The sequence below is a fragment of the Podarcis filfolensis genome (genome assembly GCF_964270895.1).
Source record: "Podarcis filfolensis genome assembly, chromosome: 14".
NCBI classification, from domain to species: Eukaryota; Metazoa; Chordata; class Lepidosauria; order Squamata; family Lacertidae; genus Podarcis; species Podarcis filfolensis.
Window position 1 is genome coordinate 6,972,657 of NC_139616.1, and position 20,117 is coordinate 6,992,773.

General features: G+C 45.2%; 2 protein-coding genes across 4 annotated transcripts in view; both read right to left on the bottom strand.

The window, feature by feature from the left end:
* Nucleotides 1–2,165: 2,165 nt before the first annotated feature.
* SEC11A (SEC11 homolog A, signal peptidase complex subunit) lies at nt 2,166–11,157 on the bottom strand. The gene is made up of 6 exons (XM_083585463.1): nt 10,998–11,157; nt 7,934–8,043; nt 5,132–5,281; nt 3,538–3,657; nt 3,102–3,159; nt 2,166–2,442 (listed from the first exon to the last, which is right to left on the bottom strand). The coding sequence occupies exons 1-6, from the start codon at nt 11,046–11,048 to the stop codon at nt 2,392–2,394; spliced, it is 540 nt and encodes a 179-aa protein (XP_083441589.1). The 5' UTR covers nt 11,049–11,157; the 3' UTR covers nt 2,166–2,391.
* Nucleotides 11,158–15,434: 4,277 nt separating this feature from the next.
* The window catches only part of ZNF592 (zinc finger protein 592), a 44,277-nt gene continuing 39,594 nt past the window's right edge, over nt 15,435–20,117 (bottom strand). For all 3 annotated transcript variants that reach the window (XM_083586244.1, XM_083586245.1, XM_083586243.1), the window contains exons 8-9: nt 19,567–19,702; nt 15,435–17,727 (exon numbers count right to left, since the gene is read on the bottom strand). In XM_083586244.1, coding sequence (XP_083442370.1) covers nt 17,233–17,727; nt 19,567–19,702 — 631 coding nt within the window. In that variant the 3' untranslated portion in view covers nt 15,435–17,232. The remainder of the gene's footprint in view (nt 17,728–19,566; nt 19,703–20,117) is intronic.

The window sequence follows — 20,117 nt, forward strand, 5'->3', positions numbered from 1 at the left end:
GGGCAACCTTTGACCCTGCAGGTGCAGTTGGACTACAACCCCTCATGCCTGACCCTTCCAGACGAGGTCGATGTCGAGTTGGAATCCAACATGTCCCTCCATCCCTGATCTAACCAATCATTGCCTGTTCCTCTGTATCTGGAGGTAGCTCTCCAGAGTTTCAGACAGTGCATTCTCTCTCTTCACTTGATACCAGATGATTTTTTAAACGGAACATACCAGGGATTGACTGCAGGAATTTCTGCAGGCAAAGCATGCATTCTACCACCAAGCTATGGCTCCTTCCCCAAAGAGGTACGCCAAAGCCTGTGCTTAACCCATCTTTGTCCCCAAGTCTGTGAAGTTACATTTGCACATGTTCTTTTGCGTTTCCCCTCACCTTCGCATTTCCTCTGCTATGTTGAGACTTGTATGGCTTTAGAATGCAAGATCCTTGCGCAGGTACATGACTTTCTTGCTTCTACCAAAAGGTCTGGCACATTTTTAAGGCCCTTTTTGCACACCCACCCACCAGTATATTGCCATTGGTGATGGCAATATACTTGAACTGCTCTACATGCCCAACAGATCCCTGCAGCAATGAAGCAGCAGAGTCAAAAGTACTTTGTTCTGCTCTTTAAAGAACAAAAGCCCTGCTTAAACATTTCCCTGCAAATAGAAAGCTAAGCATGAGCTGGGTTAGAAGTTTCTTCCCCAGTTTTCTGTCTGATTACCTTTTTTTGTTTGTTTGTTTGTTTGTTTTTACACAAGGGGGAAGCATTCACAAAGGACATCCCCAATCTGAAGTGGTACGGTCCACTTTGCACCTCCAGATTCTCCCATCTTATTCTGCTGCAGGTGTCAACCAGGTCCTTTCTATGATGGTCTTCATCTGATTTTGTGGTAGAACTCAGTACCTCTTCTTGATAGGCTGTACACCATTTCCCATTCACATCTCACTGTGTCCTGTGCAGGTACAGTGGTACCTCTGGATGCTAACGGGATCCGTTCCGGAGCCCTGTTTGCATCCTGAAGAGAATGCAACCTGCGTCTGCATGTGTCACGATACACCATTTCTGCGCATGCGTGTGACGTCATTTTGAGCATCTGCGCATGTGCGAGCGGCGAAACCTGGAAGTAACGCGTTTCGTTACTTCCAGGTCGCTGTGGAGCGCAACCCGAAAACGCTCAACCTGAAGCAAATTTAACCCAAAGTATGACTGCACAGTGGTACCTCTGGTTACATACTTAATTCGTTCTGGAGGTCCGTTCTTAACCTGAAACTGTTCTTAACCTGAAGCACCACTTTAGCTAATGGGGCCTCCCGCTGCTGCTGCGCCACCACCACCGCGTGATTTCTATTCTCATCCTGAAGCAAAGTTCTTAACCCGAGGTATTATTTCTGGGTTAGCGGAGTCTGTAACCTGAAGAGTATGTAACCCGAGGTACCACTGTATCCTGAAGCTTTCTTGTGGGAGGGGCAGGGCACACATTTTAAAACAATTTCCTAGTTGTCTTAATGATGCCTCATGGATCACTGGCAGAGCACCTGCTTTCCATGCAGAAGGCTCTAGGTTTAATTTCTAGCATCTCCCGGTAGGGCTGGGGGGAAAACCCCACCTGAAATTCTGGAGAGTTGCTGGCAGTGAATGGAGACAAGACTGAGCTAGACTGACCAGTGGTCCGGCTCAGTACAAGGTAGCTTCTTATGTTCCTACCGCAACTGGCTTTTGCATTCTGTGTCAAATAATGTTCCACTACAACACAGCAGGGACTGTGTTGCCCCAATGGGTGTTCTTGCAGACATATAGAAAATATACATGCCACAAAAATTGGAGCCTTTCACGCAAGGAAAGGTGGTGGTGGTGAAGGAGAATTGTATTGTGCCAGGTAAAACAAGCATGGCTATTCAAATGTCAAGTCAAGCACTCAATGGTGTTCCCTGTAGTTCTCAAAGGAGACCTTAGAAGCTGCTATACTTCTACATTTTTAAAATCAGAAGGTATGATAGGGATTATGGGTGCCTCCCGATGTTTCATTCAGATCTTGATACAGCCCGCTTGCCCCATGGATTCATCCACTCGTGGTGCCCTCAAGCTGGTAGCCAAAGCCCTGCTCCCGTCTAACTTAATGTGACCAAGCAAGAACGAAGAGAGAACTCATAAGCTCATAGAAAGACAAGATGCTTTGGCTTAAATCTTTTAATATAAAAATTCACTGATGTACAAAAATGCTAAAATGTGACAAACTGTTCAAAATACTGGGATCGACTCTCCTGTTACACGGCTGTTGAAAAACAAAAACAAAAGCCAAACCGAACTTGGTTAAGAAGCAGTGAAATGTACATACATCACACCTCACTGTCTACTCAAGAGCAAATGGCATCTCCAGCTGGCCTCCCTGGGTGGCAGGCTACTCTCGATGCACCAGCACAAACAAGCCCAGTAGAAAGAGGACAGTGTACTGTGGGGGGAAAAGAGAAAAGGATCTGAGCTGTCAAACATACTTACAGCTTAGGTATAAGAATGAACAATTGTGATTTGTAGAATAGAATGGAAGAAAGGCTACTATACAGGACCTCAAGATTTCATAGAACCACAACATCCCAGTTTAACAAAACCAAAACAAAAAACCTAACAGTAATGCCCTTAAAAATGTGGGTTGGTTTTTTCGGGGGATATTGTTTTCGTTTTTATTTTGATTATGTAATTTCAGTTTTTATATTGTGATTTTATCCTGTGAACCCCCTGAGACCTGTGGGTATAGAGTGGAATAATAATAATAATAATAATAATAATAATAATAATAATAATGCTCATCAAGGTGGCAAACTAATACCTGGATAGTGGACCATACCACCACCTTCAGACTGCAGGTGGGGTTTACGTGATGGGATCAAACCCACCCCTGCTCTTCTCTCCACAAAAAGCTAGATGTCAAAGGAGAAATGGTTCTAGCCAATTTAGGGGATATACAGGGGGAGGAGAGGAAGGAATTCTGTTGCACTATTGGGAAGAACTGTGAAGAACTGAGGTTCCTGCTAACAATTTTTCTACATAAAAGCTTCCTGCCTAAGGGAGGAGATAATTTCTCCAGCAGATGAACTGAGTGGAAGATCATACCTTAAATTTTGGGTAATCGTTCATAAGGATGGTCACTATTCCAATGTATGGCACAAATCTAAAAAGAAAGAGTTTATGCCACTGTTAGACACACATTGGGTTGACTGTTGGTTCTGAAGATGCATTCGATAGATAGGACAAGGCTTTGGCCACATGGAGGAAAAACAAGATAGCCGACTCCTGAAATGGTACCGTTTCAGAGAGCAGGTGGGGGAATGCAACATTTGAATGCTTGCTCTCCACAAATTCTGCAAGTCAAAAGTTAGCACATTGAGAGAGAACTTCTACCCCAGCCCCTCACCTTCTGGTGCTAGTTTCTTTTTACTTTTAACAAAGAGGAATGTTAAAAAATGTGAGGGCAGCTCACTGACAGCTTCACTGGAAACTGAACATGCAAGGTATGCTACAGATTGTCCCCTGCTGGCTCACAGCTTACCCTCTTGCTCGCCCCACCACGTCTTTCTTCTCCAGCCAGTGCTGGCCTTGCTTGTACAAGCCTCTGTCATCAACAGCATTATTGTCACCCTTCGTCAAGAACTTGATGTCTCCGTTTTGTCTTAGGGAGGAAAAAACAGAGTTAGGTAGCTGCTGAAGGGCAACCAAGGAAGAATCCAGCAACTTTTTTAAATATAAATAAACCTGGTGTGCATCTCATTCCTCTGGACAGGATGCCATTGCACAACAGGGTTACAAATGTGTGCAAAGGTCAGAAATGCCTGCCCCAGAGAGAGAAAATGATTGGGATGCAATTCTGGGAGAGATTCTACAAAATTATCATTATTGATTTTCATTTTGTTTATTAGTCACTTCGCATGAGACACCCCAAAGCAACTAGAATATAAATTATGCACCTTTAGTCTTAGACAGCCATGTTGCATGCACTCCTGCACAAACACACACACACCCCACTACTGGGATACTATGTCAGGTCCAGCAGACTACAGTTTTAAGGGATGTTGCAAAGCTAAATGACAGAAAAAATGTTATCGAATCAAGCAATTGGGGAAGGGATCACATTAAAAGTAGTTCCTATCAAAAAGACAGACAATTTATTTGGTCACTGCATATATACTTTCATGAGAATAGATGTGAGAGGCCTTCTTATAAACATACCGTATTTTTCACTCTATAAGACGCACCAAACCACAAGACGCACCTAGTTTTTGGAGGAGGAAAACAAGAAAAAAAATATTCTGACTCTCAGAAGCCAGAACAGCAAGAGGGATTGCTGCGCAGTGAAAGTAGCAATCCCTCTTGCTGTTCTGGCTTCTGGGATAGCCTGCATTCGCTCCAGGAGACGCACACACATTCCCCTTACTTTTTCGGAGGGAAAAAGTGAGTCTTATAGAGCAAAAAATACGGTAGGATGCAAGATGGGTTAAAAGAATAAAACAGTCCAATAAACTCAGCAGGGGACGACGATGGGGGGACAGGAACAGCAGCATTCATCCAATAAACTGTGCCGAAGCATAAAATAGCCATGGTTTAGATTCCACAGCTATTCCAGAATTGCAAATACCTCCACTAAGCCAAAGACAGAATGCTATTTCCTGTGTTATTTCCAAGGCAGCCAAACACATTCAGACATCACACACCCTTATCTTGCGATCTTTAAAGGATCAGGAAGACGCTTCCTCTTCTCTTCAAGCACTGGACTTAATAAAACTACTCCAGGTTTAACCAAACTGGTTTGCTGATCTGAATCAGTAACCTGTGATTTGAACAAGCCGTTCAAATACGATTTCAAAATGAGGATCAAATCATGACTGCACTCCTGGTTCAGAGGGTTCAGAACCAGCTTGATGGTTTGGATGCAATGGCAGGCTGCGGTTTATTCAAACCACAAAGTAACAAATGAAACTGAGTATAGAAGAGGAGAAGGGATTGCACAAGCACAGAACTTGTTCTCTATCCTCTAAACCATGGTAATGTGACATCTGAATGCAGCCGCTGTCTTGAAAAGGATCCCAGCATCAAGCGACATGACAACAGACTTTTGCATCAATTGCCATCCAAAAAAGCACACGTACTTTTCATGAATTTTCAAAACCCGGTGCACTATTGGAATTTCCCTTCCTTCTATCCTAAAGACCACGATTTCGCCCACTCTGATTGGCTCCTCGATACGATTGGTTAAGAACAGGAGATCTCCTCTGTGAAATGCAGGCTCCATACTGCCGCTGGAAGACAAAGCCATCGGTTACTGAGCACAGCGCTTGTGTCCTGAGATATCATCACCCAGGGTGGTTTTGAAGGGCTACAGGACGGCTAGAATGGACTAAACTACACCAGCTATCACTTTAAGAATGAAATACAGCTGGAATCTTCATGCGCATGCAAATGAATACTCCAAGGAATCTAATTCCTCATGTGCTGCAGTAAGGGGCTGTTATTGATTCTCTCCATCACCAGTATTATTTCATCCCAGGCACTGCTTATGTCTGGGAAATGGCAAAGTGATTCAAAGTCCTTAACCTTTCAAATTTTACAATAATTGATCTAGTGCAGGCAGAGATGCTGAACTTTGTAAGCACTGTGTATCTGTGTGTTATGCCTCCAGTTGCCAGGAAATACTGACATTCTGACAAGGAAAGCAAAGGCAAAGAGGGAGTCTTCTGGTGTCTCGTTTCAAGCTCTGGCAGAAGATCTGCAGAAAGTGCAAGCCATCAGCCATATGGGATGTAAGCTTAGGGATGAAGATTCGGAATATTATTTGGCTATTGCAATCTTCATCAACCTGGAGCCCTCCAGATGTTGGGACTATCAACAACTCCCATCAACCCTTATATAGAAAACAACTACATCTGAACGGCCCCAAACTGGGGAACATCGGCCTACTGTCTAAGACCAGGGTTTTCTTCAGAGTTGCTTCTTCCTGTATAAACATTTTAGAGAAAATTGAACAGCATCTGAAGCCCTTCTTACAGTCCCACCACTGATGGAGGTTTGGCTCATAGGAACACAAGAGATGGCCTTCTCAGTAGTGGCCCCATACTGTGGAACAACACTCTCAGATGGGTATATTTGGCATCCTAAGACTGCTCCTTTTCTGTGTGTGTGTGTGTGTGTGTGTGTGTGTTTAATTAAAGCATTTTAGGATTTGTTCCATTTTTAAGGACTTTGTTTATATTTTAAGCAGTTTTATTGTTAGGGTATTGTTTCATTTTGTTTGTTATAATGTGTCTTGTGTCTGCATCACAAAGAAAGCTGGTATAGACATGTTATCGTAAGTACAGGCAGCAAATGTTTTAGGTGTGTCCAATATGTGCGCAACCGCACAAGCGTGCATCATGTTGAACCAGGAAGTGACCCTAAAATGTCACAAAAAGGGGGCAGAACAAGGTGTGTGAAGGCTTTTCCATGGGTGTTCCACCAAGAAGCTATTTCACACAATCGTGCTATGACACAGAACGCAACCCCTGCGCAAATGGGGAGTTGCCTGTATATAAAATCCAGCCCATCTGAAGCTACTTTACTCTACTGCCACACCTGACAATGGGAACTTTTCCAAGAAGTAATGAGCTCTACAGGAGTCCTCAACATGTTACACTCTTTTCCATGAGTCCATCTCACGGCATGGCTGTTAATGTTTAAAGAAGGGATGGGGAACCTGTGCTGTCCAGATACTGTTGGACCAGGACTCCCATCATCACTGACAGTTGGACAGAAGCTGGAGGCCAAGAACATCTGGAGGGCTGAAGGTTCCCCATTAAGTGGACCCAACTGTGTGCAGAAGGCAGAGAGATAAAAATTCACAAGGCCTTCTATCCTTGCAGCTAAAAGAGCCAGAAAAGAAATATACCGCCAGCTCTCTCAGGACAGTCTGTACTGAGGAAGCCAGGAAGCTGCACACTTTATTGTGCCTTTTAGTCTTCCCTGCCAGCTGACTTGGACTACTGATCTCTTGGCAGTCTTTCTTTTCATTTCATATGCATTAATATGTGGGTAGCAAGAAACGGATCTTGGCTCTTCTCAAGCTGGGGGTCCATATTTTCCCTTTTACGTAACAGTTTAGTACTTATTATTCACATTGCTGGCTCCATTAGAGTAGCAGCTTCAAAGGCAGCTGTAGAAGACCTAGGTAACCCTGGGAATCTATCCTGGAGTATATGAAGATCTGCCAGCATTAGCCCAACTATTTTACTACTATAATCAAGCTATCAGAAACCCCATAGCTCAAGTGGCCACCAGTGGAGATGTTCTGGCCTACCTCACAGCAAAATGAAGGTTCAGAACTCTGGATAGCTTTACTGTCTCTACTCTGCAGCCCCAGTTTTAAGCCCAACCCGCTCCCATTGAAAGGGCCTCAGGAGGCGCATCTAGGAAAGTATTACACTGGAAGTCTTTGTGGTCTGCTGTCAATCAAACTAGACAACACTGGACTAGATAGCCCAAGGAGCTGACTTCATATGACTAGATATGTTCATATTGCTAGAATGCCTCCCCTCAAGGGCTAATTACTCTCTTCTTCAAATGATCTCTCCCTCCCTACACTAAAACTGTAATGCCTATCTTGAAAAATACAGTTTACTTAATAATGGACAGACCTTTTTGCACTCTGTCACCCAAGAAACGCACCCTCTACGTGGTGGGCTTTTGAATATTTTAGGGTTTGCACCCTGCCTTTTTACAGATGTTTGAATAGCAGTTTCTTGCTATTCTGGGTTTCATAGGCCCTTCTGTCAAGATGGCAGTGGTGAAAGGGTCTGTGCTGGTTGGCAGAGGCCATGCCCAGAAGATGCTCCAGCCCAGACAAGCCATTCCAGGCTATCTGAGCTCCAGCAGTCCTTGAGGTCTCACCCTGCAACCAGAGATTCCCAGCACAGTTTTACCTAAGCACGACCACGATGGGGCTTTCACTGCCCGTTGCCACCATCAGCCCCTTCCAGATCATCAGCGCTGAGGAAACGATCATCCCAAAGTTCAGCACCTGGTAATACAGCTGGGAGGGGGTGAAGGGGACAAGGGTGAGGTAGGCACTGAGAACACAAAAGCCACCCCACTGCCCAAGATACACAGGCACAAAGATCTCTCTCAAGAGAAACCCCACTCCAAAAAGCCCACCCTGCTTTCTCTAACTGTAGTTGGCAAACTTGTTTCGTCTGCAAGTCCCAGCACTGTCAACAGCACTACTTGGGAGTAAGTGGAGTGCAACCAGCAGCTTGCCCGGACATACAATTACATTTGAATTCTCAAGCACTGTTAAAACAGTGGAACCCAGTTCAAATAAAGTGGTTTAAACTGGCAGATTTAAATATTCTGAGACTCGATATTGGCTGGAGGTCAACATACTGGATCTGAATTTTAATGACTATGCCCACTTTTGCACTAATCACATATCAGACCTGGAGGGTTGGTCATGGGTTTTGTAGCCCTTTGCCCCAAAACAGTCACACTTGCCCTTCAGTGCTCTGCTGTCTCCTTGGGGGATACTGAAGACTAGTTTGTGCACAGGGGCCAATTAATGGACTTCCAATCTTGCAGAAGGATGTTGGGACTTTGGATGGTTTTATAGGTGCTCTGTGCTTACAGCTCAACTCTTCCTGTATCTACTGATAGCAAATCACCTTGAGTCCAATAGAACACTGCTTCATGCAAGTGTCGCATGACAGCACCCCTTCCCACCACACCTTCAAGCTGCAATCTTAGCCACACTTACTTGAAAGTAAATTATTTTCAATTGATATCACTTACTTCTAAATAAACAAGCATGAGTTCATATTACATGGCTTCAATCCTTTGCAAACGGAAGCAAGCTCCACTAAACCCAGCAGGCCTTACTTCCAAATAGCCTTATCTACAATCTGTTTGCTCTTAATCTCCAGTTGAGCCAAGGAAAAAGGGAAAAAGCATTCTTTACCTGGACAAACCAACCTTTAAGCATAGTGGGAGCAAGTCTGACCCAAGGTGGGTCACAACAGCATTATCACCATACAATGATGCAAATATATGGTAAAAGATTAATAAATCTGTCCCCAAATTCATGCTTGGTTAAAGGTAAGTTCAAGGTTGGAAAAGGTTGAAGATACCTTCCAAACCCCATTTCAAAGCCATCTAAGGTCAATTATAAGCACATACTGTATTGAAATCAATGGGGTTTCTTTCTAAATAGAGATGTTTAGCCTCAGGCTGTAAGCCAGGGGAGGCACATCATGTAACATCAAATTTCCTAAGATTGCCACCTTAGACACGACTGACTTCTGAGTAAAATTGTTTTGTACACAGCAAGTGGCATACTACTTGAAGTACGGTCCCTCCCTAACATGCAATTTTAATCGACAGTGCACACCGTCATAAAAAGGATTTCACTGCAAATCGAGACTATAAAGGATCAGGGAGCAGCTCATTTTAAAAGACTCTGGAAAGCCATTGCTTGTCAAATCAGACATCACTGAGCTAGATAAACATACAGGTGTCAACCTAGCAGAAGGAAGCTCCCTGTGCTCTTAAAACAATGTGCTATGTGAAGAGGGTCCATTGCGTAGAGGGAAAAGCCACAATCCAACAGGCAAAGGACCTGCTTTGCATGCGCAAGGTCCTAGGTTCACTCTCCAATGGCATCTTCAGGTTGGGGGAGGCTCCTTGCCTGAAGACCTCAAAGAGCTACTTTTTGCCTGTTAGTACTGACAATAATGAGCTAGATGGACCAATGAGAATCCTGACTCCCTGCTTCCTAGGCTCTATGCCAGTGGCTCTCAAAGGTTGTGGTGGGAAGATTCAAGGGCAATCAAAGAAACATTCAAACATTTCAGTGTAGTTTAGCACAGTATAGTGGTACCCCGTGTTACGTACTTAATCCGTTCCGGAGGTCCATTCGTAACAGGAAACTGCCCGTAACATGAGGCGCACTTTCTCCAATGGCGCCTCCTGTTGCTGCCGCGCCGCCGGAGCGCAACTTCCGCTCACATCCCGGGGCAAAGGTCGCAACGAGGGGCATCTACTTCCGGGTTAGCGGAGCACGTAACCCGCAGCATTCGTAAGGGGGACGGTACGTAACACGAGGTACCACTGTATCAAAATAATTCTTTTTATTTGCAGAATGTGGACAGATATCTTTTCAAAATGAGAGCAAGAGCACCACGTGATACCGAGGACAATCCTAGCTGTGCTGTCCAATGTACAGTGGTACCTCGGGTAACATACGCTTCAGGTTACAGACTCCACTAACTCAGAAATATTACCTCGGGTCAAGAACTTTGCTTCAGGATGAGAACAGAAATCGTGCTCTGGCAGCAGCAGGAGGCCCCATTAGCTAAAGTGGTGCTTCAGGTTAAGAACAGTTTCAGGTTAAGAACAGACCTCCGGAATGAATTAAGTACTTAACCCGAGGTACCACTGTATTTATAATGAATAAAAAAGTTGGTGTGGTGTGAGCAAAGTTTGAGAACCACGGCTCTATGCTGTCTGTCCTAAATCTATGGCCAGCGAGGTTCTTTCCATCACTAGGTGGCTCCTCCCTGCCTCCAAGTTCTGCCATTAAGGAAGGGAGGGATATCAAAGTCTAGTTTTGATTCTGTTAATGTTTAATTGTTTTTTAAATGATTCCCCCCCCCGCCTCCCCTATGTTCTTAGCTTTTCTTGGTTTTATCTGCAAGCCGCCTTGGGTCCCTGTCAGGGGAGAAGGCGGGGTTTAAATTAATTAATCCTCCTCCCCCCTCAAGACGACCCCTCAGGCCTTTGATCCTACGAGGCTGCACAACCCCTCCCCCCTCCGGGGCTGCGGCTCCCCTCCCCCTCTCTTCTCTCAGGGGCTGCAACTCCCCTCCCCCTCCCTTTTCTCCCCCCTTCAGGGCTGCAGCTCCCCTTCCCTCCCCCTCCCTTTTCTCTTTCCCTCCCTCCTCCCTCGTGGCCCTCCGGGGCCGCGGCTCCCCGTCCCCTCCGGGCGCCCTCGCGCACCTGCCGCTTATTCATCCGCCGAACATCGTCTAAGAAATCCAGAGAAAGCATCACGAGGGGACTTGGGGAGGGAGAGGTGGGGGGGAACAAAAAAAAATGCCAGCACCGGGGGAACCAATGGAGCCCCGCACTTCCGCTTCCGGTCGCCTGACACCGCTTCCGCTCAGCCCGACCATGGAGATCCATTCCCCAGAGCGGCCCGAGGGAAGCTGGTCCTCCACGCCCCGCCCCTCCCGGAGCTGCACGCGCAGAGGAAGATGAAGGCAGAACGTTTAAGAAACCGAGGCGCTTATTTTAAAATATGATTTTTTAATTAAATTTTGTTTTACAATTTCAGATAAACATTTCACATACTTGAGATATCCATGACTTCCCTTCTTCTCTTTCCATGGTCCATTTTATATATCCCTGCATATTTTACAAAAACTATTATCAATCGGTTTTCCATTATTGCATTTATCAAAACTTATTTACACTGTTGAATTTGTCTTAATGCTGCCAGAGTTTTCAGCTGTACACAATTATTTTCCATATATTCAACAAACGTTTTCCAAAAGTCTTTCATCGTAGGTTCTTCTTGTTCTCTTATTCTATATGCCAAGTCTGCAAGTTGTGTATATTCTGTCAACTTAAGTTGCCATTCTTCTTTGGTTGGGTCCTGGCTCATATTCCATTTTCGGACTAACAAAACACAGGCCGCAGTTGTTGCACACATAAATAACATTTTCTGACCCCTGGGGAAATTTCAGTCTCGATTATCCCCAACGGATAGGACTCTGTCGTTTTAAGCATTTCCCAATATTCATTTACCCTTTTGTATGTTCACATATCAAAGAACATTCCCTGCACCTCTACACTTCCCCGAGGTGCTTTTTTTGTTTTATTTGTGTGTGTGTGTTAGTAAATTATGGACTCACAGAGCATATTTCCTTTTTTATTGCAGAGGTTTGGAGATCATTTATGAATTGCATTTTCCCATCCTGTCCAAAGAGGTAAAGGAGCAGCATTCTGTGCTCCTCCTTTATTAGCACAACATCCCTGTAAAGTAGGCAAGGCTGAGACTTGAAGGTCGCCCAAGGATCACCAAAACTGCTCTGTTACAGCTCCCAGCAGCTGCTCCACCCATTTGCAGTGAGGAGAGACAGCAGGGCTTCTTCTGTTTGCTTCACTGGGGCTGGCTGGCTGGCACTGGGCTTTTCTTGCAAACCTAGCTGCAGCCGAGGCAAAGGAGGCATGGAAGAATGTAAGAAATATTAAGAAGCAGTGTCCCTTCCATTAACAGTTTGGAGATTTGCATTTGCTCGTTTCCTTCTTCCTCTGTATTGCTGCAATGTGTTGTGTCTCGGGCATTGCATGCCCAAGGGTAGGGCCTGTAAGGGTAAAGGGACCCCTGACCATTAGGTCCAGTCGTGGCCAACTCTGGGGTTGTGGCGCTCATCTCGCTTTATTGGCCGAGGGAGCCGGCGTACAGCTTCCGGGTCATGTGGCCAGCATGACTAAGCCGCTTCTGGCGAACCAGAGCAGCGCACGGAAACGCCGTTTACCTTCCCGCTGGAGTGGTACCTATTTATCTACTTGCACTTTGACATGCTTTTGAACTGCTAGGTTGGCAGGAGCAGGGACCGAGCAACGGGAGCTCACCCCATTGTGGGGATTCGAACCGCCGACCTTCTGATTGGCAAGTCCTAGGCTCTGTGGTTTAACCCACAGCGCCACCCTATTTGCCAAAAATCTGTCTACGGTGCTTGTTTTAGGTACTTTAAATAATAATGAAGTATAAATTAAGAGAAGCAACTGTGAATATTTGTCAGGTCTCCCAAAATCAAGTCCAGCCTTTTAACTTACAAGAAGTGGGGTTAAAGGGGACCAGGCAGAGGGCCTTCTCGGTAGTGGCGCCCGCCCTGTGGAACACCCTCCCATCAGATGTCAAGGAAATAAGCAACTATCTGACTTTTAGAAGACATCTGAAATTTTTAATGTCTGTTTTACAATTTTTAATGTGTTGGATGCCGCCCATAGTGACTGAGGGAACCCAGACAGATGGGCAGGGTATAAATAATAAAATTATTATTAATATTAATATTAAACTACACAATATTAGTGCTATGTGATGAATTGGGAAGTGTAAAAGGAGATTAGTTAATGAATTTTGATGGCTGCACCCCCCATTTAATAAAATGAAAACTATATTGCTCTCTATTATTTTTGGTAATTATGCTTTAAGAGCAGAACACAATGAACCTTGCGCTCCATTAATTTTAATCTTGGACAGGCAGAAAATTATCAGGTGGAGCCTCATTGCTGCTTCTCCTATCGACTTTGTGCTTGTCATAATGCATTTAAAAGACAGGAGCCCTGATATGTAAACATCATGCTTTTGGGCCCAGTGCAGTCGGGCCAGGATCAGTGTAATACGCTCAAACCATCTTCTCCTGGTGAACAACCTGGTCATCCAAATCTGTACCAGCTGAAGTTTCCGAACTGTATACAGAGACACATTGCAGTAATCTATCCTAGAGGTTATCTGAGCACAGATGACAGAAGTTAGGCTATCCCTGACCAGTTAGGGGTGCAGCTGGAGGAATGCAGTCCGCACCACTGAGGCCACCTGAACCAAGGATCTAGGAGCCCCCCAAGCTATGAACCCGCTCCTTCAGAGGGAGTGTAACCTCATCAAGAGCAGGCCACCTCCCATCTATCCAGTCGAGGGAACCGCCCACTAACAGTACCTCCATCTTATCTGGATTGAGTTTCAGTTTGTTGGCTCTCATCCAGTGTCCATTACCGAGGCAACACAGACTGAAATCTGAGAAGGAACTTAATGGTGGTGAGATCAGTTCGGTTCGAGGAACTGGCCTTATGGAGGAACAATACACAATGCAGTATTATGCGAAGATGCCATATGCGGTATTGGAAATAATGTATCTAAAGCAGTGTATTAGTCCTGCTTGAGATTATTGCATCAGGCTTATTTTTTTTTATAAAATAGGCGATTATGTTGGAACAAAAACAAGAGTCTTGGGACCCGACTTAATGCAACACACTCATATGTCACTCATGTTAGACTCCTGCCGTAAGACTCTTGATGGTTTTGCTGTAATAGACTATTAAGGTCACACTGCTGGAAATCATATTGGAGAACACTGCCATTTTGGTTCGTAGCTGGAGCTACTGCAGATTTCTTTTTGGAAAGGGCATATACGGTACAAAGGTCATGGGCTTGCCTCTGGAACACTAAATGCGTATCTAATATTCAGGTGCGCATGTAACTGCATAAGAAACCCAAATTATCTACTGGCTGGAGAGGGATCATGTTTCCAAATGTGCAACCTCATATTTATTGGGGAGCAGGGATATGCTGATATTGGCAGCCGTTAAATCTGACAGAAGCATTCAGATGCTACCTCTGACAAGTCACCCTCTCCCCACTTTGCTAGCAAATCTTTCTAGATTTTATTGCACAGGAGATGGAATCTGGAGGCATTAAAGTAGGGTAAGGTAAAGGTAAAGGTAAAGGGACCCCTGACCATTAGGTCCAGTCGTGACCGACTCTGGGGTTGTGGTGCTCATCTCGTTTTACTGGCCGAGGGAGCCGGCATACAGCTTCCGGGTCATGTGGCCAGCAGGACTAAGCCGCTTCTGGCGAACCAGAGCAGCACACAGAAACGCCGTTTACCTTCCTCCCGGAGCGGTACCTATTTATCTACTTGCACTTGGACGTGTTTTCAAACTGCTAGGTTGGCAGGAGCAGGGACCGAGCAACGGGAGCTCACCCCGTCATGGGGATTCGAACCACCGACCTTCTGATCTGCAAGCCCTAGGCTCTGAGGTTTAACCCACAGCGCCACCCGCGTCCCATTAAAGTAGGGTATGGCAATGAAATTCAGCTGAGTCTTCCCAACTGCTGAATGTTGGCAAGCTGCAAGCCTATACACTTACCTGGGAATAAAGCCCACGGAGCACAGCAGAACTTACCTTTCGAGTAAAACATGCATAGGATTAAACCGCTAGGAAACTAAAAAGGAGGGTGGGAGAAAACCAGGACACAACATAAAACTGCTAAAAGCTGCAAATGACAGGAGCAGATTGCACACCATGCACTTATTGTGCTGCTAGACCCACGTGAGATCTTCTCATGCGGCAAATTTCATAAAACAAGAGAAGGCAAGAGAACAGTCTCCCTAGTAATAGCTGAGAGTTAAGATCCAAAGTCCTTGCTGGAGGGATATCACGGATAAAGATGCCCACTGAGGGGATCTTCTCAACATGCACAGCATGAATTACATCCTTGAGGGGAAGAACTGAAAGGAACTGCCTGCCTTTGACCCCAGTCATGGCCCCCAAACCCTGAACTCAGGAGGGTGGGGAAGGCGCCGTTGCTTCCTTAAGGGGGGCTTGAAGAACCACAGTGTTAGAGAATGGAGCCTGGCAGCCACACATTGTTAGATGGTTTTATTTGAAATACTTTGAAGTAAACATTATAGCAAGGCACAAATGCCACTGCAGATTAAATAGATATGTGATGGCTTGGGAGGGACATCCCCCCCCTCCTCACCCCCTGCTATTGTTACTATAGCTAGGCTACCTTGTAAAACATTCCCTAGACTAAAATGTACACAGTATCAAAAAATACAAAGGGTTTTATCAAAACACATTTCAGACGAGAAAGTGAGCAATTCAAATGCAATAAGATAAATAGGTTTTTTTTCCTTTTTTAAAATTATTTATAGTAAACAATGAGCAGGGTTCAGACTCAAAACATAAAAACCGTATAAAAAAAGTTAAGTATTACACAAAGCATGAGGATCAGCACAGGTGAGGGGGAAACGACACAGACGGGGGAGACGAGTCAATGCAAGTGTGGAAAGGAAACTCCAGAATCAATTCGGCCAATTGAGCAAAGGTGGGAGGGGCAGGGAAGAGATATAATGTAGTTCCTCAAGAGCAGGAGCACTTGGAAGAAAACGAGGAAGGGAGATCTTTTGGAGCAAGCGTCTTCTTGTCCTCACTTTGCTGGGGGTGATCTGGGAAGCTCCATTCTGAAACGACGATAGGCGGCCGGCCATGCTATACTTGGCAGCTGGATATGTCAACAGACAGACAGGTTCTGCTTCCTTGAATACTGCTTCTCCTGCAGCGCCCTTTCCACATGACAGAAATTCTTACGGGACGATCCTGCTCTGGCTGATACAGCAAGAGAAGGGACCAAACACAGGCAGAACAATATGCTAAGCTTACAAGGAAGGAGAATCTTGAGACTCTGGGCCGGATCACACAGGGCCTGAATGGGCAGCTTAGGCATGAGAGACGACGTGGGAGCAAACCCTCTAGTGTAGACATTTAATCGTGCAGAATTTTATCACGTATGCAACCCAATTCTTATTTAAATGTTACATGCCCAGTGAGAGAAAAGCATCCTGCAGTGTATCATATATGTCACTAATACTCCCAGGCCAGGTATGTGCATGCGGGGTAATTAGTGCAAGCTTGTACTTTGGCTTGCAAGAAGCTCCAGCACAACCCGGCCCAGTTCTGAACACAGGAGAGCTCCAATTGGGGCCAACGTTGAGGCTGATTATTGTTTAAAACACAGTGGGAACCTAGAAACTCCATTTGTGCAAAATTTAACCCACGTAAGGTGAATGTTTAGTGGCACAGAATCTCTTCTAGAAAAAAAGACAAATTTTGTTTTTGTGTTCTGCATGGGTGGTGGACCAGACTCATGGAGTGCCTGAAAGGTGAAGCCAGCATGATTTTAGGGAAGGAAAGCCTCTGTGGATTGACATCTCAAGAGAAAAAGTGTTGACGCAGGCTTTGCAGACCAGACAGAATGCCTGGCAGGCCTGGGTAAGTGGAAGGCAATGCTTGTTATGAAGGGGGGAAAAAAGAAGAACAGGAAAACTGAGGTGGAACTGTTGGCTGAGGCCTTTAGTGGGACAAGAGTGGTCCTGCTGTTCCTGGAAAAGGGGTGGGGACACACACACACACACACAAAGCAGAAAAGTGCTCCTGATCCTGAAGGTTCAGACATGGTTCAGCTGGACATCCTCATCACATTCTGCTTCCCCCTCTCATAATTGTTACATATTCAGTGCTACAGAGACGGTGGCAGTTTGCCGTTTTGATTTCCTAATTAAAGTGAATGGAATGCCGCGCCCATTCCATGAAATGAACAGCGTGTTTAAGAACCCCACCCCCCTCCAATCAACATTTAGAGTGAGGCAAAACACGCTCTTTAAATATTTGGAGATTTGGGGTGTTTGTTCTGCGTGCTGGGCTTTTCTGCATCACAGGACGTGGGGTCGCCCTCAGAGTCCTGGCTCTTTGAACCACCTCCTTCCTCGTCCGCAGTGTTCATCTTGCCATTCGGCTCTGCAAGTCCGTTCTCGCTTGTCTCCATTTGCTGAGCCTCTTTTTCAGAATCTGGCTCAGGCTCAGGCTCCTCCTGTTCCTCCTCCGGATCTTTCACTTTATGAACAATGAAGAGGTGTCTGTTCAGAGAGATGTGAGACGTGTAGCACAAGCCACAGAGCTGGCACTGGTACGTGGAGCTGTCCGTCTTGTGCCGAGGTATGTGTTCCAGAAATTCACTCTCAGCAGCCGTTGCAAATCCACACTTGGCGCACTTCCAGTGTGCCTTCAGTTTTTTTGCTGGTGGATCTTCAGATCCCGATGCCGTAGTTTCCGTTTGGTCCAAACCACCTGCAGATACCCTCTTTGGATATTTTGCCTAGGAAATGAACACATGGCTTTATTGTGCCAATCAGCACCGTAAGACAACGTTCCCGCCCACCATGGGTGTACTGCGAATACAGAGAGAGATCCCCAAAGGGCATCTTTTCCCAACCAGGAGCCCTCCAGATGCTGTTGGACCACAACTCCCGTTGGACCCACCCGCCATGGCCAATGCTCAGGGATGATGGGAGCCCAACAAGACCTGGAGAGCATTCAGTTTGGGAAGGCTGTGTGACGTTAACATATGAGAGTGCTAGAGGTGAAATAGTTAAACAGGTTATCCAATCAGGACCCAGGGGGTGGAGTCAGAGGGACTATAAAACCAGCTTTGGGAGGGGCAAAGAGGGGAGTTTGTTGGGAGTTGGTTGGAGTGTGAGTGAATTGGGATAGAGTTTGTGGGTAGGTTGAGTTAGTGTAGCGAAGTAAGCTGAGTCAGGAATAGTTAGGGGCTAGGAAGACAAGTAAATATCTGAGAGGTGGTTTAGTGAGTGAGAGCAGGTAGCGGAAGTTATAGGTCTGGATAGGCACCCCATGATTGTAATTGACCAATACTGTTTATGAAACCACAGGCTTGTTAAACTGCAATAAATAAACAGAAGTTTATGTTCCAAGTTAACCCTGACTGGACTCAGTATTGTACCAGGTAGGGCCTGGGTGGTGGCAGCGAGAAATAAAGTGGTGGCACAGGGATCAATAGACGGTGAAACGTCTGGGGACCCTGTGTGATTGCCCAGGCTGCCATAGGGTATCACATCAATGTCCCCTTCCCTGGCCTCCTCGCTTAGCAAACCAAGCCATTATGTGACAGAGGAAGCCTGCGCACAACTCCTGTATCCCTGATCAAGCCTTCTGCCTGGTCAAGGAACATGCTATGCCCGCAGTGGCCTTGCACAGTGCTTTCACTATGATGTGTGTGTGCGGGGAGGAGCGAGAGCACACAAAAATCTCTATTACACCCTATGGAGAGCAGATCCCTTCAGATGTGGGTGCTGTACTCACAGTGGACCTGACCAGGCCATAGACCACTCCCCAGATCTGATCTATTTTTATGCTCGGGAAGGGAAGCATGTGGCCTTCTGGAGGTTTCTGGACTGTAGCTTTCATCCTCCCTGACCACTGGCTAAGCTTAATAGGAGTTGTAGTCCAATAACCTCTGGAAGTTCTCCATCCTTGACAGACACACAAATGCAATGGAGCAGCATTTTGGGAGGAGGCAGGAAGAAAGATTTAGCAACTGCCACCACCAATGCTTTGCATAAAAAAGGACAAAAGCTGCTAGAAGTGGATACTCCTTCCTGGTATCACTAAGTGTATTAATTGCCTCATCTGCATTTCATTGTTCTCCATGTGAAAATTCTCTGTCCCATCTCTAACGATGCCAAAAGATGTCCAACATGACCTGCCATCAGCTCCCTAGTATCTAATTTCTCCTCACATTCTGCCTGGTTATCTTCAGTTTAATTACTCAATTAGTCCAGATTATAATATAAATTTCTTCAGTGCACAGGACTGTAATTTAACTAGTAAACAAGACGAGAGCTAATTTATAAGAGACATGTGCTCAGAGGATAGACGGACTAGACAGACTGAAACTTCCCTACAGATTTTTTAAAAACCACATTTTTAATGGGAGATCTAGCAGTTCCTCCAAAAGATTCAGTTTTGTATATAATCTATATCTATACAGAATTCAAATCCTGATGGAAAGAAAAAGCTGACAATGAATTCCACAGGCCACACAAGGAAGGCAGTTCTTGAAGGAGGCCACAAAACTGGGGAAGGCAAGCACATGAGATAGAATTACATATTATTTAAGAAAAGCATGGTAGATTACTTTTGTCAAGTCTTCTGCCGGAGCTTTGGTTTTGGATATCTGGGAAAGGTCTGGGTTCTTGATGCCGTGCATGAGGCTGATGTGGCTCTCTAGCATGGACAGCTGAGGAAATGTCTGGATTTCATCTGTGCAGTACCTTAAAAATACAAAGCAAAATAGTATCATGATATAAGTAGCATTTCTTTTTCATATTTTTTTCAGAAAATATTTTTATTGGATTTTGGTAATGTAAGTGTCTATACAAATATATAAGCAGAAAAAGGTAAAAAGGAATAAAAATAAAATATGCAATATAAAAATAACAAAAGGAGCAAACAGATTCATGAAAAAGAAAAGCTGTTATATCACAAGTTAAAGAGAGGATAAACACAGTTCTTCCACAAATCTATGGCATTTTTAAAGATGTCAAGAAGTTAACCCCAAACCTCCCTGCATAAGGAAGCATGAGCAGGCCTTTCATCCCTTACCTATTCTCCTACTTGTCTGTTGGTTCCCCACAACTATCAATATATTGATTGCAAGTTTCTTGGGGCATGGACCTTATCTTTCTG